Below are 23,670 nucleotides of genomic sequence, written 5' to 3' on the forward strand. Positions count from 1 at the left end.
ATTATTATTATTATTATTATTATTATTATTATTATTATTATTATTATATTTTTATTACAACCACATAACATACGTGAACAAAATAAATACATACAACATTAAACACATGCCATTGACAATATAAACATGTAGGACTTAATTACATTCTTAAAAAACATATAACATGAATGCTTGACTTTGTTCTACCCAGAATTCTTTTTTCCCTTCTTTCTAAATTTCTATTATTTTATCTTCATATCTTTAGTTCTGCTAACTTTACATTAACTTGTTTTCTAATATTACTTATAATAGTTTTATTTATAATCACTCCCTAAACCATCTTTATAGTTATCATTGAGTAAATTCGTAATACCATTAATTTAGTATATTTGTCGCATTGTCTTTCTCTGTTTTACTTCCCACCTATTACCTACTTCTTATATGTATATTACCACCCTATAATTCTTATAACACAATCTTTTATTCAAATTTTCTTTATCTCACAATTATAACGTTCTTCTAGCGATTTTCCAAATAATAAAAAAATATAGTCCAGTCCCTTTTTATACATTCCTCAGTTTTCTCCTTCATCCAACATGTCATCTTGTCAATCTCAGGCATTTCAAAAATTTTAATTAACCATTGATTTATTGTTGGAGTCATCTCTGTTTTCCACTTCTGTGCAAATATTATTCTAGCACATGTAAGTAAATAAAAAAGCAATTTTCCATATTTTTTTCTATTTTACTATCAGCCATTCCTAACAAAAAAGATTCTTGTGTAAAGGATATTTCTATCTTTAAGTCTGTTCTCAAAACTTTATGTATTTCTGATCAATATTTTTTTGCTTCTGGGCACGTCCACCAAATATGAAAGTATGAACCTATGATACAGGAACATTTCCAACAGTTGGGTTTCAAGTTTTTATACATAATAACAATTTTCGAGATGGTAAGTGCCACCTATACAACATGTTATAAAATTTTTCTTTCATGTCCTGACTTGTAGTGTACTTCAATTTTTTATTCCACATGTCCTCCCACTGTTTTAGGCCTATATTATGTCCTATATTCTGTGCCCATGTGACCATGCTTTGCTTTATCATCTCATCTTCCCATTTTAACAGTAACTTATAACATTTAGAAATCATTTGTTTTATTCCTGTTTTTAGGATTTCGTCCCATGCCAAGTTTTTGACTTGGATTTCCTCTAATTTTATAACAATGTTAAATCTTTCCTTCATTTTACAATAGAGATAACAATGACAAACCAAACCTGAATCCTTAAATTCTTCCTGAGATTTTAGCTCTAGCCCCTCATTTAAGTCTTTCAGTATATCTTTATATCTCAGCCACTTTGTTTTTTGGATACCTTCTCTGCCAGAAAAAGCATCATGTGGCGAACACCACTGAGGAATCGTTAGACACAATCGGCTCTTGTACTTTCCCAGACTTTCATCTTATATTATGAAGTTCAATTGGCCTCTCATATGTAGCTTATAGGTAAAATTATTGCTTATAGATAAAATATGGAACCCAAGAAAAATCCTGCTGGGTCTGACAATCGCCTGTTTAAGTGGTTGTCCTGCTTGCGGCTGGGAAGAAAGACGAGGATTAATTTTTGATTTTAAAATTGAACCCCAAATGTTTACATTTTAATTCAAAGACATATTGAAAAAATAAGTTCCCTTTTCTTCCCATCCTCCTATTTTTTCAAAATGTCTTTGAATTAAAAAGAACTCTACTTGATGATGGGAATTAAATGATGCAGCTGGTGTAACAAACGGCCAGAAAATAGTTTGGGACAAAAGAAAAGTCATTTGGATTTTTTTTTTATAACTGTGGTTTCAAGACAGATAATCATTTCTGGTGGTACTTGTCCTTATATTCATTGTTAAAATGCTAGAAACATTGGAGTTTGGCCAGAAATTCAAATTCAAATGCACAACACTGTTATTAGCAAACCATTTGTATCTGTCTAGGAAAATACACTTGTCTTAAAGTCATTGTTGAAAATACTAGTTTAGATTTTCCTGTAACCAAAAGTAATTTACTCAATAACTGGAATATTCATTAATAACACACTAAACTAAGTTGGGTCATTGATATTGTGAGCATGATTATTTCCAGTTGATAAGAGTGCTGTGTGTTAACAGATGTGTGGGCAACTGAAACCATGGAATGTGAACATGTCTGAAATGTCTCTGAAAGGTTTTGACATTCACATGTCAAATGAAAGGAAGCAGGACTGCGGCCATGTTAAATGTTTGTTTCTTTTAGGGTCCTTAAAATTTGACTCTGTCACAAAGGCAAGGTAAGGTTCCCTGTGGTTCTTTTAATAATTGGTCAGCGCTATGCAGGTTCTGCACGCTTCAGCAGCCATAGCTTGAGGTCTTCTATGTAATTGCATGTCAGTATACTTGTGGGACATTTCTGGAATTGTAAATCCCCTTCAAAGCTGTTTCCTGTTCTTAATGCAAGCAAACAAGTAATGTATCCATCTGCTTGTGAAAACCTTTCAAGAAAAACTGTTCCTTGCCCTGCTTTTTGGTAAGCAGCCTCTTCATTTAGAATCCTAAATATATATCTGCTGCTTTTCAGAATAACATACCAAACAAATGAGCCCATGTTCCAAGGAGCCTACCATCTAAATGTTGACAGTGTAGGGAACCAACAGAGGAACAAAGGATGGAAGGGAGAGAGAAGGATAGCAGAAGAGCAATAAAAGAAACACACCAAATAAACAGAACATATAACAAAACACAAGAATTTTATTTTTTTTTAAAAAAAGTGGGGATGTGGATGAGGAGGCTAAGCGACGATTTCCTGGAAGGCTGAAGAAAAAATGAAAGAAAGAGTTGTGATGTCATTTCTGGGAGGAGCCTCCATGTTTAACAGAAGAAGGAAGAATCAAATGAGCAAATTAAAAACGAAAGAGTCCTTCAGATTTCATGTAACATTTTCTGAAAATTTTTAGACAAGCACCTCTTGAATTTATCACAGACATTTCTAAAAGTGGATCAGTTGACTGGTGCTTGGCAGCATGTGCTGAAACTAAGCTCACTGTTTCCTGAGTGGGTTCAGTAATATGTGATACGACAGGCTTCACTAGGACACTTAGGGCCGGAAAGGATGGGCACAAAAGAGTGGCCCAGGTCCGCTCTTGCTGCAAGCAGGTCAGGACCGCACTGACTGCACGGTCCACTCCCAAGGTGGGCTGCGGCCACAGGACCCACCCCTAAACACCAGGAGCTGTATTATTCCAGGAGCTGGCCATTCATGGAACTGGAGGAACTAGAAACAATGGTACATATACTGGTAACCTCTCTACTCTATTTCTGCAATGCGCTCTACATGGGGCTACCTATGTGCCAAGTCCGGAAACTTCAACTGGTGCAAAACATGGCAGCCAGACTGCTTGCCGGTAAATTGAGAGCCAACCATATAACACTAATTTTAAAATTCCTTAACTGGCTGCTAATCAGTTTCCGGGCACGGTACAAGGTGTTGGTTATTACCTTTAAAGCCCTACATGGCTTGGATCCAGCTTACTTGCAGGATCCCCTTCCTCCTTATAGTCCACTCCACACACTCAAGTCTGCTGGGAGGAATGTGTTGCAGGCAATGAAGACCAGGTTGGTGGCTGCTTCCCAGAGGGCCTTCCCATCTGCCGCTCCTAAAGTATGGAATGACCTGCCGGACGACATCTGGCACATTACCACTCTAAAAGCCTTTTAAAAGGCTGTAAAGACAGGGTTCTTCCAGCAGGCCTTCCCAGGCTGACCTCCCCTTACTCCGACACTGATTGTCCTCCCTACCCCAAATTATCTCTCTTCAACCCACCTTTTTAACTATTTTAATCTGTGTTATTTATTTGTTAGCATTTTTCTCTTGGTGGGAGGGAAATAGGGGCTTGTGCTTTGATGATTTTGTTTTTATCGTGTATCTTATTGCATTATATATTGAACTGTATTCTGTAACACGCCTCAATCTGTAGGGAGAGGCGGGATATAAATCAATTTTTATTATTATTTATTATTTTTGCTCTGGTCCAAAGGACCAGAGTGCAGCTTCGGCGAGACTTCGGGCTGCTTTGAAGGCATGTGTCATTTGAACACCACATTTTCAAAGTGACCAGAATCTGCTTCATTTGGTCTGTCTGTACTGGGCCATAGTATAGCTAGTTACTTTTACTCCAAAGTGCATATTTCCTGAAATCTGTTCAGACATGCTCCCCTTGATTATAGACATGGCCAAATAGAGAAAGACAGCAGTGCTGTGTTTCCTTGCAAACACAATATCCATATGTCCTGTGAACATGAAAAGTCCAGTCAGCATACTGGAAATGTGCTGACCTTGCAGTAATGCATAGCCATTTTCTGTGACCTGGATAGATTTTTTTAACCAACATTCTGAAACCAGGTTGACCAGAGAAAATCAATTTTGGATAAATTACCAACTTTTGTTACTTACACAGAAATCAATAAGACTGCACTGACTACCTCTCAAATTTCATTTGGGGAATTCAAGCTGATCCACTGCTGCTAAATATTTTTCAGCCTATTCAGTGAACACCCACTTTGTTAAGTCCATGGAAGACTTCGTAGCTGAATTTGAAAAGTTTTTCTTGCTGATACGTGCAGTTAAGTTATTCACACCTCACCTTGCTGACGTTAGCAGTTGAGTTATTCATACCCCTCAAATCCTATTATCTAGATTTCACTGTAGAGTCAATTCACTTGATATGTGGGAGATCCACAAGATGCATTATGTAAGGCAAACAACAGCTTTGGGAGATAATATTTTCATCAGGAAATGGTATATGTGTTTGGATGGTGGGAGGTGCATCTGCATTTTATTTAAATATATAATGTTGGGGGAGCCAGGCAATGATCTCCCACATAAAACAACAACAACAACAACAACAACAACAACAGCAACAAAACATCTTGGGGCTCTGGCAGGCTCATACATGGAGATGCAATCTACCTGACAGCCAGGTTATGAGTCAGAAAGGGCTTTATAGGTCATAACCAGGACTTTGAATTGTGCCTGGAAAAAGACTGGCAGTAAGTGGAATTGTTGTAGCAGGGAAGTAATATGGTCCCTGTAACTAGGACCAGTTAACCCTTTGGCTATAGCTCTATGTAGTAGCTGAAGGTTCTGAAAACCCTTCAAAGACAGCCCCATATTGAGTACATTACTTGTAATAGACCAAATGGGATGTTACTAAGGACTTTTTCAAATGGGAAAAAAAGGACAGGAGCACAGCGTGATGCTCCCATGAGTGTTGTGCTTTTTGGCAAAGATTTTCAGATGTTGCACAACATCGTTATAATTCTGCCATTATGCTGTGAAAAAACAGAACTTTTCCACCTGCTTTTCATTCAGGGGAAAGTCCCATGAATGAAACAATCCTGGAAAACTCCTATTTATACTTGAGATAATGGTGAGATTATCATGATGTCGCAAAATGTCTTCTGAAAATCTTTGCCAAATCGCACTACATTGATGGGAGGATCACGCTATGCCCCTGTCCTTTTTTCCCATTTGAAAAAGTCTTATAAAGCATGTACCACCATGGCCAGATCTGATATCTCAAGGAATGGGCACAGTTTACACACAGGTTTTGTTTGTGCATATGCGTGTGCACGTACGAACACACACACACATTCTTAATCCATTTTAATTTTTTGTTGTGATTATGCAGTCAGCCAGAATTCTCCCTCTCGCATTCCCATATATCAGGTTCATGTCAAAGCTGAGATTAACTTTTGTCCTTTTCTCTGCATCTTAAGAATTATCCTATACAAAAAGCTTATTATTATCCTTCCTTTACTCTCTAATAGACATAAGCATTTAAATTATCTTTCTGTATAGCGATATTATTGACATTTGTAATAAATGGAAAAAAATTATGAATGCTTGATTTTGAAGACTTAATCTAAGAATCTTCACCATCATTGGTGCCATATATACACCGTATTAGTGCCCACTCTCCCCAGTCTGATACAGGGATGTATCAGGACTGGATAAATGTAATTGTCCTTTAAAACTTTTTGAGGCAAGTTAGGATATTTACTAAGGGGCTGTGCAGACCGCCCCTGAAGGGGTAGCCTGCAGCTGCCTCTGTCTTTGCCAGATCGGGGCTGCGGCAACCACATGCCGTGGCCCCTATCTGGCCTTTCTACAGCACAAAAAGGAGCCACAAAAAGTAAGGCGAATGCTCAGTAATGAGTCATAAAAAGACTAACTTGCTGCTTCATGGTTTTCCCTAAACACCTGCTATCAAATTTTTGGATCACTACTAACCTTGACTAACTAACTAGTTCTGACAAGATCACAATCCACAACACTGTGGGTATGGCTTGATGCTTCTTGTATCTTTACTCCCCCTTGTGTCTATTTATCTGTTGTCAAACACACACACACACACACGCAGTGAAACTGAAATAAAGCCTGTCAGAATTTCCATCACCCAGCAAATGCTTGTCTTGCCATTACTGTGAAGAGTTCAGTTTTCAAATTTTAGTAAAGATGACAGGTCTCTCATCCATTATCACTGTCTCATCAATCATAGCAACAATAGCAAGGCTCCTATGGAGAGGTTATTAAAGTCTAGGTGAAGATCTTTCCCCTGCATTTATGTCAAGCTCTTTCCACATGTACAGGGGCAAATGTATGTATGCATATATCAGATCACAATCAAGGAAAGCATCAGAAATCAGACATAAAATGTGTCTGAACTTTCCAGTTTCCTCTTTGCCTATTGACGGAAGTTAGGATAAAGTAAACATGAAAGTTGAGCTTAGAATCTTACAGTAATGCTAGACACAATTTGTAAGGACTTTAAAGAAAAATACTATATCTAGAATCTTTAGAGTTAGATGTCTATATAATTAACTTAATACAAATTATCAGTGTCAGTCCATGCCAAGGAGTACATATTTTTAAAAATCAAATTAAACTCTCTGATTCTTGCAATAAAATGTATGTTTATATTTCTGTGAAAGGCCTTTCTGCCTTCTTAGTTTTTAAATAAAAGTTATTAAAGGTATCAATATCAGTTAAAGTGCTGGAGCAACAGGAATCAAGCCAATTCCTACCAAAGATGGTGCATTTTCCTACTAAAAGTCGGTGCCCCACTGCTTACTGAGGTGTAGAAATTTGCAACTCAGGATGGGTCAATATGTAAAAAGAATGCTTTTTATTTAAAAATTATTTGGTACATTTTGATATGTTTGATACTATCAATTTAAAATGTATTTGTTATCTTTTCTGCCCTGGTGATGGTGATGGAAATGATTGGAGAAGTAAAACACCCGCAGAATTAGCAAACCCATTCTTGTTTCTCAGTGGTTACTCAATTAGCAAGAAGATAAATGATGGGCGGGGGCGGGGTGAGAATTAGAATATGAAAAGAATGATTTCTCTTTTCAGTTTTTCTGAATACCTAATGGATCTTTCTTTAACTTCTGTTCTTTTGAAAGAGCTTTTGTTGCTGAGGCTTTTTGTATCCCACCATCCACCCCCAATATATTCACTTACTTGAACTGTCAAGGGTACATTTTTTTTAAAAAAAAGATGTAGAAGTACATTTTTGATAGCTGCCACTAGGTCATGCAAAACAGAATGGAAGTGAGGCTTTCAGTGTTACTGGGAACCTACATGAGTAGTTACATCATAGATTTTCCCAGAATGTCTAGATATGATTATTAGATTGTTGCCTATTTTTTATGAAACTCCTAACATATGGCCATCTGCTTGTCTTTGTAAGCCAGATTGCTTCTCTTTTTCATTAACTATATGGCATTTGTCTTGCATAGGTCCTCAACACTAATATTTTTTTATTCAGGAATAAGGTTTCATTGTTGTGTTAGCTGCCCTCAAGTCAACTACAATTCATGGTGACCCTGTGGATAGACATCTCCAAGTCTCCCTATCCTCCACGGCTTTGCTTATTTCCTGCAGACTCATGCCTGTGTCCTCCCTAATTGAGTCTAGCCATCTGGTGTGTTGTCTACCTCTCCTCCTCCTACCCTCAGCCTTCCCTAGCATTATTGCCTTTTCCAATGAGTCATACCTTCTCATGATGTGGCCAAAGTACGACAGCCTCAATTTAATCATCTTGGCCTTCTGGGGTATTTCTGGCCTGATTCACTCAAGGACCATTTTTATTTACATGCTCTGTTAACCTCTCGCTTAGATTTCTGTAATGCGCTCTACATGGGACAACCCTTGTACTAAGCCCAGAAGCTTCAGCTAGTACAAAACATGGCAGCCAGATTGGTCACTGGTGCTTCCAGGTTTGACCACATAACACCTATTCTGAAAGATCTGCACTGGCTGCCTATTCGCTTCCAAGCACAATACAAGGTGTTGGTTATTACCTATAAAGCCCTACATGGCTTGGGCCCGAGTTACTTGAGGGACCGCATCTCCCCATATAATCCGCCCCGCACACTCAGAACAACCGGGAAGAACTTGCTAGAAATTCCATCATCTCAATATACCACTACATCCCAGAGGGCCTTCTCAGTAGCGGCCGCAAAAATCTGGAACAGTTTTCCCGAGGAACTCCGCCTGATCACCCCTCTAGAAACATTCAAAAAGAGGCTAAAAACTTTCCTCTTCTGTCAAGCCTTTCCCTCTGGAAAATGAACTAGTGTACTTTGATCCCATCAACTTCCTGGCTCACACTTTCGAATGATTGTTTTAGATTTGTATATTATATTGTGTTATTGGTTTTATCTATTTTATGGTGTGTTTGTAACTGGTTTTAAATTTTGTGTACACCGCTTTGATCTTCTGGAAAAGCGGTATAAAAATAAAAATGTATTAGGAATTTATTTGTTTAGGAAGAATCTTAAGACCTATCTCTTCCAACAGGCTTTCCCCCATGTGTCTTGACATCTGTTCCCCATCATATATGCTGCTTTCCAGCTAGTTCTGTATTTTGGCTATGGTTTTTAATTCTGTGGTTTTATTGTGTTTATTGTGTTTTTAATTCTGGAATGTTTTTATGATGTTTATACTGTTGTATGAATTGTGTAATGTTTTTATAACACTTGTTGAAACCCGCTTTGAATCTTTGAAAATGGGCTTATAAATAATATTATTATTATTATTATTATTATTATTATTATTATTTCCTTTATGTTCAGCAGCAGGCCTGCCTTTGCACTTTCAAGTCATTGATGTGTTCCACTATTAATATTGTGTCATCCGCATATCTTAGATTGTTGATGTTCATTCCCTCTGTCTTCACTCCTCCTTCTTCAGAGTCTAGCCCTGCTTTTCATATGATATTTTCTCCATACAAGATACAGCTGTACCTGACTCCTTTGATTACTGGGAACCAATCTTTTCTCCACATTCTGTTCTGACAGTAGCCTCTTATCTTGAGTATAGGTTAACTCAGGCCCGATTTAAATGGGCCTTTTAGCATGTCCTGACAATGTACTAGTGTTGCCCGGGTAGTTTAGTTTTTAGACACTCCCTAACCCTAGTATGGCACCAGGACGTCAAAATGGCGGTGCCCTGTACATACGGGCGCCACCATTTTGATGTGATGGACGCCTAGTGTCCGCACGTCTCGGCACCTTCATGATGCCGCAAGTGCGCCATTGGCACCTTGTGGCGTCATAATGGCACCACAGAAAGAAGCCGCTTTTTGCTGCTTCTTTCTGTTGCACGAGGGAGCCGCGCGGTTTGTCCGCTGCGGCTCCCTCACACAACAAACGAGGGCAGCGGGAGACCGCCCTTCTGGGCGGTCTGTATCACACCTCAGTTAGAAAAGAGTCATTTGGCTTATTTGGTAAATCATCAGTTGAATTTTTTAAAAAGCAATAGTAAGCTCCTAGCATATAGTTGGCTGTGTCTTTAGGTTGGGCCCATTATCTTGTGGGTTTCAAGACAGGTTGTGCTTATATTGATAATGACTCTGTTGTGTTTGCCCTAGCTAATCTTTCACTGAAAAGAAATTTAGAGGAAAGTTAAATCAGATATAGTTTTTATGAAACATTTCCCCTATCATCTATTAGACAATCTCATTCATAAACACTGCTCTATATTTTTCTGATGCTTTTTAAAAAAATACCAGTCATCTGCTCTCTTTCCATTTCTTCCTGCCATCACCAAAATTTTGGTCGCTCCAGGGAAATCAAATCCCAGCCCTATATCTTATCTGACTTAGAAATGAAAAGACATGGAATCATTTTAATCTACAGTATGTTACATGTTTATTGTTCCTGATAAATGCAGCATGTTTGAAGTTATCCCATGATCACTCCCTCTGAAAAGGTTTAGGTTGCTGGTTTCCTGCTTGCTAAGCTCTTGCTTCCCTTCCCTTGAAAATGTACTTAAGCACATTCCTTCTTACAGGATATTTGAAAAGAGAAGGACTAATTTCTGATTTTGTCAACTAATTTGCATGGGACCAAGGGCAACTCTTCTTGCACTCAAATATAGATCTGTCTAATAGGTGTTAAAAATAGTCTGTTTCTTCTTACCCATATACAGCTGTGTTGCTGAAAGAATTCAGCAGATGTATTATGAGAAATTAGTTAAGCAACAGAGAGGTTGACTTGTTTTATCTTTTTTCCAGCCCTGTGTTATCCAAGAATGTTAGGCAAATATGTGAACAGGGCAAAGAAAGGAAAGGATCAGAAGCATGGTGGGTGATTAATTCATTTTTTAATGTTTTTTTTAATTCCACTAATTCCCACCTCTCCAGGTTTGGCCCAGAAATGAGAAGTAAGCCCATCTGAGGGAAGCAAGTTTGAATGTGGGTGGACAAATTTGCAGAGAGAAAAAGTTCTCTCTTTGTGGGGGAGTCAAATATTCTTCCCACCTGACAATTTTCCATTATGCATGTTCCCTCAATTATGTATTACCTTTAAATAAGTATTTGGGGAAACACATTGCCTAAGTAATAAGTAGTTCTGCCTTCTGTGATCCAAATCACAAAAGAGATACTTTCTGAACTTTTGTTTGTCCTTGTCCCTCATGTAATGTCAAATACATGATATACTGCATAACTTTTCCAACTTGTTAAGTGCCTCGAGTTGACCTCAACTCATGGTGACCCAGTGGATGAGACATCTGCAAGTCCCCTGTTCCTCAGCCACTCTTTTAAATTCCTGCAGGCCCATAACCTCCCTGATTGAGGTTACATCCAGACTGCAGAAATAATCCAGGCTGGGACCACATTAATTGCCATGGTGGAATGCTATGGAATTCTGGGAACTGTAGTTTTGTAAGACATTTAACATTTAGTCTTCTCTGTCAGAGAGCTCTGGTGCCAGGACAAACTACAAATCCTAGAGTTCTGTAGCATTCAGCCATGACAGTTAAAATGGTGTCATCCTGGATTATTTCTGCATTAACTGTCTGGCATATGTTCTTCCTCTCTTTCTGGCCTCCCCTTTCCTAGCATTATTGCCTTTCCTAGTGATTTATGCCTTTTTATGATGTGGCCAAAGTATGACAGCATTAATTTAGTCATCTTTGCTTCAAGGGAGAATTCAGGCTAGGACCCATTTGTTTGTCTTTTTGGTTGTCTACAGTATCCTCAGTACTCTTCTGCAACACCACATCTCACATAAGTTGATTTTCTTTCTATCCTCTTTCTTCACAGTCTAGTGCTCACATCCATAAATGGTAATGGGGAATACAATGAATTGGACGATTCTAACTTTATGTTCATTTCTATATCTTTAGGATCATGTCTAGTTCTTTCATAGATGCCCTTGCCATTCCTAGTATTCTTGTGATTTCTTGACTGTAATCTTCATTCTGATCAATGTTTGAACCAAGATACAAGAAATGTTTAACTAATTTGATTTCCTCATATTGTAGGTTGATTTTATGTAGATCCTTGGTGGGCATTATTTTCGTCTTTATGTTCAGCAGTTAGCCTGCCTTAGCACATTCTTCTTTAAATTTCCTTAGTAATTGTTCCAAGTCTATGATGTTTTATTCTAGTAGTATAGTGTCAGCTGTGTATCTTAGGGCCCGTACAGACAGGCCAAAATAAAGCTGCATTGGGTCACTTTGGAGGTATGCTGTTTAAATGACACACACATCTTAAGAGGCCAGAAACTGTGCCAAAGCTGTGCTCCAGTCCTTAGGCCTTTGGCCCTGCATCATTTAAACAGCATACCTCCAAAGTGACCCGAAGCAGCTTTATTTTGGCCTGTCTGTATGGGCCCATAGATTGTTGATGTTCCTTCCTCCTATCGTCACTCCTCCTACCTCAGAGTATAAACCTGCTTTTCATATTAGAGTGATAGAATACAGCCTTGCCTTACCCCTTTGCCATTTGGGAAATAACATTAGTTAAGTAGGAAAAAATTACTCTGCTTGTGTTAGTTTTCAAAAAAGTAGCCATATTAATCTCTTTCACCATAAAAAGGAGTAAGGGAGAGGGAGGAGAAAGAAAAAAGACAGAACATAGCAGCACCTTTAAGAGGGAATAGGACCTTGCTCTTGAATTGCTTTATAGTAGTGGGAAAATCATAGAAACCATTTTTTATTTTTTGTATGTGCATTACTTCTTGTTGTCTTTGGGCCCATACATTTTGGTTTACTTCATTTTTTCTGAACTGTCTAGTGTTCCACAGCAATAAATCATCATCATCATCATCATCATCATCATCATCATCATCATCATCATCATCATTATTTATATAGCGCTGTAGATTTGTTTCCTGATAATCCTCATCTTTATTGAGAGTGAAAGTTTGAACACAGTCTCCTAGGCTTTGAAAGGGCTCAGATTGACACGCTTTCCTAATATAGATTGAGTCTCTTACACTGAACTGCCCTTCTGACTATGGAAAGGAAAAGGAGGACATTTTTTCTTCTTTTCTTATATAAACTAGGACCAATCATTTTGAGCAGAATTCATAAAGCTACAGTCTGCCCTTGGAAGCCATGGATCCTTTATCCACAGATTCAACCATCCACGACTTGAAAATACCCCCCCCCCCCCATTATAAATACCATAAAGCAAACCATAAAGCAAATATTCCCCAAAGTTATAAATACCTAAAGCAAAAGGTATCTAGCAGATACCATGTTATATAAGGGACACCATTTTACTATGCCTTTGTATTTAATGGGACATGCATATGCATGGCTTTTGGTATCCATAGGAGGTTCTGGAACCAAACTCCAGCAGATACCAAGGGCCCACTGTACTTTTAAAAAGTAGTTTGTTCCCATTGTTCACTACACTGTTTGAAAAGTAACCCATTGCCATGACTAGATGCAGACTTGGTGATGAAAAAGTAACGTGGTACATTATTCCACTGCTCTTGGATTTTCTGTTACATCCTGCTACTTTCTGAGATGAAAAAAATGCCTCTCAAGTTTGTTAAGGGAATGGTACAAAACAGTTGCTATTTATGGCTCCAGTAATGAATTGATAAATTGATACTTGGCTACAGGCCAGAAAAAAAAAGATTAGAAGTAAGAACATAATGGAATAAAAGATAAAGATAATATAAAATACAATGCTTCATAAGATAGAAAATGATTCTTAAAAAGTATAGAATACCATACAGCATAAAACATAAATAAAATATGAAACATATTGTGTTGAAACATTATAAGATCCTCCATGAAATGTTAAAATGTTGTTTAGTCAATTATCTATGATAGAAAATTGCAGCTGTGCAAAGTTTAACTATTTTATATGTAATTATGGAATTACCAATAAAGTGATTTAATCTTTGCTCTTGCATTACTTTTGAAGTTTGATTTCATTATACCCTCACTACCTCCAAAAGTAACTAGTTACAGGTAACTAAATTATTTTTAACATATAATAGCTGATCTTGAGGATGTGGATTGAGCTGCAAGCCAAGCATTTGGTGAATTTTTCAGACTTCATCACATTTCACACGCTGACTACATCTTTCAAACTAATTAACAACATATGAGGTTGGTCCAATAAATTCTTCTGAGATGTTTTTCTCTTTATTAACAAGGGTCCTTACTTGATTCTTTCAAAAGCCTTTCAAGTGGATTTGATTGCATCTTTGCATTGGCATTTTGCTTATGACTCACCATCATGCTGTGGGTGTAAATGTAGCTCCTCTTCTGCCCATCCATTGATGTATCCTGCCAATCTATTCATTTACTTTGTCCCTGGATCCTTGTGCATCTGTGTGTAGGGGGGAAACCTGACTCCACTTTCACAAAGCTCCTGTGCTGTGAAAACCATAGTCAAACAGATAGGTGGTTGTCTCCCCTTGTGCCATCATCTAACTTTCCTCTGTTTAGATGTAATTTTAGCACTTAAATTACCATTTCTTGGTGTCTGAATTCATTTCAAGAGTTAATCTTTATAAAAGTAATCTGGGTTGTGTGCCAAACCTGTGTGGTGCCATTTGTTCATTCATATGCTCAATGTGAACTTAGTTCTTATCTAATTATTTTTCATATTTTTAAAAAATATCTATGATTCTCAATCTTCCTGTTTTGTTGTTGCTGCAAATCTTTTTAAAAATATAGCATAACACATTTTAAGGATTTTTAAAAGTTGTTGTTGTTAACTTTATTTATACCCCACCTTTTCCCCAAAACTGGGACTCAAGGCAGCTTATAAAATAAAATAAAGTTAAAACAGAAAAAAAATTAACATTAAAATGAAAATAAACTACCAATAACATTTCAAAACAATTTAAAAATACAGGCCAAGATCCTGCATGACCAATTTAGCTGCAATCTATATCCCAATTTGACCCCCCCCCCCCAAAAAAAAAACTTACCTTGTGTGCCCTGGGACAAGTATGCTCTGCCAAAGAAAAGACTCAACACAGTACTTTGAAGGTAAATGGCCACAATTATTTATTGATTACAGCTGCAGTTAGTTGGCACATGGATCGGACAGAATCCGGGCATCAGCCAGTCTAACTGCTGCCTGACGAAACCAAGACAATCTGCAGGAAGAGCCCTGGTGGCGCAGTGGTTAAATGCCAGTATGCAGCCACACACTCACAAACCACAACATTGTGAGTTCAATTCCAGCCAGGGATTCAGGGACAACAGGCTAGCATCCTTCCAAGGTCACTAAAATGAGTACCCACTGTGTTGGGGGCCAATTAGCTTACACATTGTAAACCACTTAGGGAATGTTTAAGTGCACTGACAAGTGGTATAGACATGTACTTGCTATTGCTACTTGCTATTGGTGGCCCTGCTGGTGGGGGCCTTGGAGCGACTCTAAACTGCAAGTGTTGATCTCTCCCTCAGATGAGAATGGGAAAGCAAAATCCTGGTGTCCTTGCTGGCTGGGGCCTTGAAGTGAATCCACCCGGGTGCCAACTAAGCCCAGGATTTGGAAGGATGACCAGGCTGTCACCTGGTGCCAAGCAAGGGAGCTGGTGGTGGCTCAGCTTTGGGTCCCAATTTTGGGAGAAAAGCAGGATCCAAATTAATATAATATAATATAATATAATATAATATAATATAATATATTAGCTTTCTTGGGGGGAGGGCATGCTGTAAGCACCTGATAACCTGGAAAATAAATAAAAGAGATGGGGTAGAAGGAGCAGAGAAGGAATAATTTCCCTCTTGTGAATAAGGTTAAATATGGCAGACCTCAAAAGATCCCAATATGGCATCCAAGGCCTGCAAGGATTTGGGCACTCTGTTGTATTTCACCAGGTGGTGGTAGTGGTGGGCATGCCCAAAGCTGCCATTTATGGGGGGAGGTGATCCCAGAGAGGTGATGTGCAGGAATACCCCTGGATAATCATATCACCCAGCAAACATTTGAACTGCTAGGCCAACTAGACTGGCGCAAAGAGGCAGCTCTTCTCCCCGCCCCCAGAAGCCCTGAAGGGGCTGATGAACAGCTCCAGGTAGCCTTGAAAAGTGGCTGTTGATTCAATGGGCAGTCACTGCCATGGGCTGCTGACTTCTGCTGATCTTCTTTTCCTTAGCTGAGGAATGCAGCCAGTTGCCCCTGTTGAGTGGTGCTGCTGCTGCTACCACCACCGCTGTTACGTGCCATCATGTGCCACCACCTCCTCCTTCTCTGGCTCTTCTCCCCACTGCCCATTGCTGCTACTGTCCTGCTGTTGATGCTGTCACTGCTGCCACCTCTAACTCCTCCTCTTGTTCTGCCAGAACTGAAGAAGAACTGGCTAGGATGGCTGGCTACATGGCAATATATGCTGCTCCACTGGACCTGAGTGCAGACTGCATGCCTGGAGTCTTCCCTCTGGTCTGTCCAGCTTGCAGCCAATGAGGCTCAAGCAGGCCACTTGACCCACAGTAGCTGCTTACCCACAGGCACCACCCTCATCGGGACAACGGTGCCTCCTGGGAAAGAGAATCATTAGATGGTGGCTATCGGAGCCGCCCAGCTCTGTTCCTGTCCCAACCAGTAATTTTGGTCATGAGTGAGTACCCGTAGTCCCAGTTAGAAGCTAGGCAGCTGCACCAACTGATGGAGTCTGAGGCTCTGTTTCTTCTGGCAAGCTGCAGTGCAATAAAAAATGGCCCACTCCCCTACAGGTTGCTATTGCAACTGCTTGTCACACTTACTGCCAAGAAGGCAACGGATATCCAACGGACATAATCTTTCAGCACGCCACTGGCCAGTGACTCAGAACTCATTTGGTTGGTACACTGCCTGCATTCTAAGGTGGGTTGACAGGGATATTTGTGGTCATTGCATTGATACAATGATCATACATGGGAACTGCAAAATTTATGATGTCATAACTCCAGTTTATGTTGTTGTAAATACTGAACAGGATGCCAGCCACTGTTAAAATGCTATATGATAATAATAACATTAAAATAGTCACCTGTTTAGCCCCTCAATCAATAGATTGAGAGATCTATCAATCAATAGATTGATTAACATGTACTAATAGCTGGCTACTATGACAGTGATTCACAAACAAGATAAATGAGGGTTTAAGTATTCATGGGTTTAAATTGTTGAGCAGGATGAACCTATTTATGTTTATTAAGAAGAAAGTTCTATGGAGTTCATAGTGACTTACCTCTGAGTAGGTATCTATAGGGCTGTACCCTTACAGCTTGATCCTATTCGTTTTACTTGGAAATATTTTTTACTTGGAGTGCTTTCATTGCTGCCATTTCCATTCCTAATCTTCTTCTTATCTCTTGACTGCAGGCAGCATTGCCGTCAATGTTTAATCCTAAATATGGGAATTTTTTTTCAATTTCCTCATTGACTTGATTGAATTTATGTATCTCTTCTTTGGTCGTAATGTTTGTTTTATTTATGTTTAGTATTAATCCTGCCTTTGCAATGTCATCTTTAACCTTCCTTGGTAACCGTTCAAGTCTGTGATGTCTTCTGTCATTATTATGGTGTCATCTGCATACATTACGTTGTTGATGTTCCTTCCTCCTATTTTCACTCCTTCTCCTGATTCTAGCTCTGCCTTTTTAATGATGTTTTCAGCATATAAATTAACAAGTAGGCTGATAGAATGCAGCCTTGCCTGTCCCCTTTGCCAGTTCTGACAGTGGCCTCTTCTCTTTGGTACAGATTTCTTATCAGGACTATCAAATTTGCTGGCACTCTCATGTCTTTGAGTGCGTTTCATAGTTTTTCATGATCTATACAGTTGAATGCTTTGCCATAGTCAATAAAACCCATGCTGCTTTTTTTCTTGAATTCTTTGGTGCACTGCATTAGCCATGGTACGTTTATGGTGTGGTCCCTCATGCCCCTTCCTTTCCTGACTTCTGCTTGCACCTCTGGAATTTCTGTCTTCATGCATGTTTGGATTTTCTGTTGCAGAATTTTAAACAAAACAAAAACCATTTTTTATGCCAGCATTGCATCTGCCCAGAGTTAGAATCATAGAGTTGGAAGAGACGACAAGGGCTATCCAGTCCAACCCCTACCATGCAGGAAATTGCAATCAAAGCATAACCAACAGATGGCCATCCAGCCTCTGTTTAAATTGTCCATCAGAGCTGTTCCAAGTGCTCAAAGACCTATTACAACTTGATCTACAAGAGGAGAATATAAACCAACAGTTCACAGTGAACAGTTCGCACAACACTTTGCAGATAAAATGTCATGTATTTGTTCTGAAAGGGACGCTGTAGTTACCACTTCTGCATGTTCAGTAGTAATGGATATCTTTCAGTTTGTACATCCCATGGACATGAATAGGATACTTGGGTGTGGACTTGTGTGATTGATCATTTCTAGGTTATAAAAGCAGGTTGGTGGGTATTGGATTATTGGGTAAAAATAATGGTGAATGCCTCTCTCCAATAAGGAATGGTTCCACCCTACCTAAAAGAGGCAGTTGTTAAACTGATGCTTAAAAAAGCAAAGTGTGAATCCTATTCTATTCCTTAATTACTGACTAGTCTCCAGTATTCCTTTTTTAGACAAGATATTTTCTAGGTGCTCAGTTCCAGGGGTTCCTGATGGAGACAGATTATCTTGAAAGATTATCTCTCCTTCCATCACTCTCAGCAGCTGGGACCTTGAGCAAAGGCTTCCAATCCCACCCCTTCCTTCTCTATTAAATCCCTTGTGCCTTGTGGTATTTAGGCAATATTACCAAGTATAGTCGGCTATTATATTCCTACTTTTGTCATTGTTATATTTTCTTCTTTTGATTATCCCTTACTAAATCCTTTCCTCCCATGGCTCCACGCATCTCTCCTAACCTGATCCCTATTCGACCTCTTCCTATCTCCCAGCTTCCATTCCTCTGTTAACTCTGGAACTGTCGCTCTGTTGCTCCGAAAGCGACTGCTGTCCATGATCTTTTTCTCTCTAGATCATTTAACCTTCTCGCTCTTACTGAAACCTGGCTCCCAGCCCATGATACTGCTACCTCCGCTGCCCTTTCTTTTGGCGGTCTCTCTTTCACTCACACAAGCTGCCCTGAGGGTCGAGGAGGAGGGGTCAGTATACTATTGTCCAATTCCTGCCAGTTTCAAGTTCTTTCTCCCCCCCCACCCCAGCTATTGTTTCTCTTCATTCGAGTCCCACTGTATTCGACTCTTTTTTCCTTTACAGCTCCGGGTTGCTGTCATCTATCGCCCTCCTGGTTCTGCTACCCAGTTCCTATCTGACTTTGAATCTTGGCTGACGTTTTTTCTATCTGATGAAGTCCCTTCTCTGATCCTAGATGACTTTAATATTCACCATGACAATCCCAACAATCCTTCTTCATCTCGCCTTAGCTACCTGTTTGCTTCTTTTGGCCTTCAGCCTCATTCTAACTCCTCAACCCATTCTTCTGGTCACTGTCTCGACCTAATTCTTGCAGCTAAATGTGTCATTTCTGACTACCTGGCATCTGATTTTCTATTGTCTGACCACCATTTAATGTCTTTTACTCTTACTTATATCCCACCTCCTCGTCGTACTGTCCAGAGCCATTTCCGCAACCTTCAGTCTGTTAACTCTGACCATCTCAGTCAGACTTTGAATTCATCTCTCTCTTCTCTTGATCTTGGGGACTCTGCTGATTCAGCAATGTCTTTATTTAATTCCACTCTTTCTTCAACTCTCGACAGCTTTGCTCCTGTTTCTGTACGCATGTCTTCCCCTATGACTAGGCCTTGCCCTGGCTCACTCCCACTATCAGGTTCCTCCGGTCCTGCTCTCAAGCGGCCGAACGTCTTTGGAAAAAGTCTAGAGAACTGGCCGATTTAATTCATTATAAATTCATCCTTTTATCTTTTTCACGTGCTCTGTCTATGGCAAAACAGAACTATTTTAAATCGCTGATATGCGCTAATGAGAGGCATCTGCAGCATTTGTTCTCCTGCTTCAATACACTACTAAAACCTTCCTCTCCCGCTGTCTTCTCATCATTTTCCCCCACTGACTTCGTCAACTACTTCATCACAAAAGTCACTACTATTCGATCTGAAATAGTTCCTCCCGACTTGCCCCCTACCACTAACCTCCTGGATGAACTGTCTAAGCTGCTAAATTCTTCCAAACCTACTACCTGTTCTCTTGATCCTATTCCCGCCCGTCTCCTAATCTCTATAGCCGCTTCTCTTCTGCCCTCACTCCTCTATATCTTTAATCTCTCTCTCTCTATGGGTTCCTTCCCTTCTGACTTCAAACATGCTCTCGTTTCCCCAATTCTGAAGAAACCCTCTCTCGACCCCTCTTCTTTGTCTAGCTATCGTCCAATTTCTCTTCTTCCTTTTCTTTCTAAGGTCCTAGAACGGGTCGTTTATTCTCGCTGTATTAAGTTTCTTGAAGCCAACTCCATCCTGGACCCTTTCCAGTCTGGCTTCCGCCCAGGGCACTCTACAGAGACAGCCCTCACCAAGATCTCAAACGATCTCTTGCGGGCCAAGGCAAATGGCCTCTACTCTATTCTCATTTTTCTTGATTTGTCTGCGGCCTTTGACACTGTTGATCACTGTCTCCTGGTTGATTTACTTTCTGACCTTGGGTTCTCCGACTCTGCTCTCGACTGGTTTAAATCTTACTTGTCAGACAGATCTTTTGCAGTGGTCATGGGTGGTCAGACTTCGTCCTCTGTTCCCCTATCTGTTGGAGTTCCCCAGGGCTCTGTCTTGGGTCCCCTTCTGTTCTCTCTATACACACTGTCCCTAGGTAAACTCATCAGTTCTTTTGGTTTCTCCTATCATCTGTACGCCGACGACACTCAGCTGTATCTGTCCACCCCTGACCTTTCGACGGGGCTTGAACAGCAAGTTTCTTCTTGTGTGACTGCCATCTCTCAGTGGATGCGGCTTCGGCGCTTGAAGCTCAACATGTCTAAGACTGAACTTCTTGTCTTTCCACCTAAACCCACCCTTCACTATTCCTTTTCTGTTTCTGTCGACGACACTTCTATTCAACCGGTTCATCAAGCCCGCAGTCTTGGCTTCATTTTTGATTCTTCTCTGTCATTTATTCCCCAGATCCAGGCCACCGCCAAGGCCTGTAGATTCTTTCTCCACAACATTGCCAAGATCCGTCCATTCCTCTCAGCCTCTACTGCCAAGACTCTGGTCCATGCCCTAGTGGTTTCGAGACTAGATTATTGTAACTTCCTTCTGACAGGGCTTCCTCTTTCACACCTCCATCTTTTAATCTCTGTCCAGTATTCAGCTGCCCGTATTGTCACATCTGCTTACCGCTTTGACCACGTTTCTCCTCTTTTCTCCTCCCTTCATTGGCTCCCCTTCCCCTTCCGCATCTGGTACAAGCTTTTGTTATTGACTTTCAAAGCCCTTCATGGATTGGCCCCTCCTTACTTATCTGACCTTCTTTCTCCTTACATTCCTACTCGCACCCTCCGCTCTGGTAGTCAAGGTCTCCTGTCACAGTGTAGGACTACCACTGCCCCCTCCTGAATTCATCCTTTCTCGCTTGCTGCTCCTTACTCCTGGAACCTTCTTCCCCCCACATGCACACCTCATCACTTCTCTACCCAGTTTCAAAACTGAGTTAAAGACTATATTGTTTAGAGAAGCATTCCCAGAGGTGAGCCCCTCTCTGACCCAGGAAGCCTCCTTTTAAGCATCCATTAAGAAGCCAAGCCCTTCCTCCAGTCCCTCTGCCTTGGTCCAGGCCTCAGAGGTGGAGAAGAACTGCTGGACCTGATCCCATTCCCCACCACCACTCCCTTCTCCTTTTGTGTCGTGTCTTCTTAGATTGTAAGCCTGAGGGCAGGGAACCGTCTAACTAAAAGATTGTATGTACAGCACTGTGTAAATTTACAGCGCTATATAAATAAAGGTTAATAATAATAATAATAATAATAATAATAATAATAATAATGGAGTTATTTAGTTCCATTTCTTTCTGGCTCCATGCCAGGTTATGGGACAGAGACAGCTTTGATCACGGTGGTGGATAACATACTTTAAGAACTGGATTGAATGTGTATGTGTGTGGGTTTCATGGTCTCAGGAAGGGATACCAGAGGATTTTCATTCAACAGTCTGGCCATGGCCTGTAGATAGATCGGGGTTTCATTTTGTCATAACAGTAAGGTCTGTGAAATAACTTGTGAAAGTTCACTGTACAGTACAGCTATTAGATAGTTCTTAGCAGCTTGCTTTTATTGCTTTTAGATCAGCAAAGCAGCACCATTAATGATTAACATCTGCTTAGATGTACTGTTTTTGCTATGTGCTTTCAAGTCAATTCTGACTTATGAGGGGCCCTATCATAAGGATTTCTTGGCAAGATTTATTCAGAACAGGTATGCCATTGCCTTCTTCCAAGGCTGAAAGAGCAAGACTTCCCCAAGGTCACCAGTGGGTTTCCATTAGCTAAATGAGGAATCATATCCTGGTTTCTCAGAATCCTACTACACCACACTGCTGCTGCAATTGTATCTTAATTAATATAATTTTGTGAAACAGTGATATTTTTTAGTGACATGGAAAACAAAATGAAAATCATGTAGTAATTAACCACCACTCTGAGTGGAATAGAAATTGAGAGAACAAGACATGATCAATATTAATCAACAATATTGCTGTCACACTGAACTGGTAGCAATAAAAATGGCAGCGGTACAAGGAAGAAGCTACTTCTTAATAGCACAGTCATCCTTAAAAAAAAAACCAAAACACAATAGCACTTTGCTATAGGCTGGCACTTTAGATATGTTTTACATTTTTAAAAATCACCAGAATAAAGAAAGAAGACAGATAAGTGTGTAATGCAAACTGGTAACAATGTCATCTGGATTATCTATAAAAATAAGAGGACAAAGTTCCAGATTAAACCTCTGATGTGGAAGCAGCCATTGAAAGAACAGCCATTAACTATCCCTGCAAAAACACAGTGAGACTTACCTATGTAGATTTCCCATGTAACTGGAATCTCTTTTAAAGTCACATACCACTTATACTGGGCTATTTGTGTCCAGTATTAGCAGCTTTAGCACATCCAACAGTCTGTCATCCAAGATGATGAGATGCTCATCCTGTATGCAGATGCAATACTGTACTGCCTTTGTAACAACAGGACAGCAATGTGGTACACGTCTATGAACAAGTGCTTTCCACACTCCATTTAAATGGCCTTGTCATGTTTAAATTAGGCCCGAGCTTTGAACAGCATCAACTAGTCATAGTTCAAAGCAGAAAGGCTACATGAATCTCAGTGTGATCTAACAAAACATGTCTTGCATTTCTGATTTAACAGGAAAGTTTTAATATTCACAGCATATTAAAATATTATCTGCAGGTCATGATCCATTCTGGGTTATTCGTTATGGTGTGATCTACAATCTAGTTATGCTGCGGGGTGAACTTTCTGGGGACGTGAATCGAGAAGGATTGAGGAATGCTGTGTGGAGAGCTTTACAGAAACAAAAGGACATTGAAAAGGAGACTCGAGTCCTGGATGCTGCAAAAGTAGCCGAGGTAGGTGTAAAATCCAGTAGCAAACTGAAATCATTCTTCAAACAAGTTTTATCATTAACCAGTTTTTTTTAGGATCGAAAAAGAAGTAGATAACTTTTCTATGAGAACAATAACATGGATGGAGGCAAGGTCTCCAGTTAACTTTATCTGCTTTCTCAAATACTCTGCTTTTTATCAAAACACAAAATACAATTTTTTAAAACATATTTTTTAAAACCAGCATTTTAAACAAAATAGTGGTGAATTAGGTTCCTGTACATACTTACAAGAAAAGTAAATATATTTAGCACTGTGCTGTATAATCACT

The 23,670-nt window shown here is 39.7% G+C and overlaps 1 protein-coding gene across 1 annotated transcript in view; it reads left to right on the plus strand.

Annotated features, from left to right (window-relative positions):
* The window catches only part of TMEM232 (transmembrane protein 232), a 186,271-nt gene that overhangs the window by 57,191 nt on the left and 105,410 nt on the right, over positions 1 to 23,670 (plus strand). Inside the window, 1 exon segment of the mRNA XM_042451062.1 lies at positions 23,185 to 23,363. Coding sequence (XP_042306996.1) covers positions 23,185 to 23,363 — 179 coding nt within the window.

Source organism: Sceloporus undulatus, chromosome 2 (assembly GCF_019175285.1).
Source record: "Sceloporus undulatus isolate JIND9_A2432 ecotype Alabama chromosome 2, SceUnd_v1.1, whole genome shotgun sequence".
Classification (NCBI taxonomy): Eukaryota; Metazoa; Chordata; class Lepidosauria; order Squamata; family Phrynosomatidae; genus Sceloporus; species Sceloporus undulatus.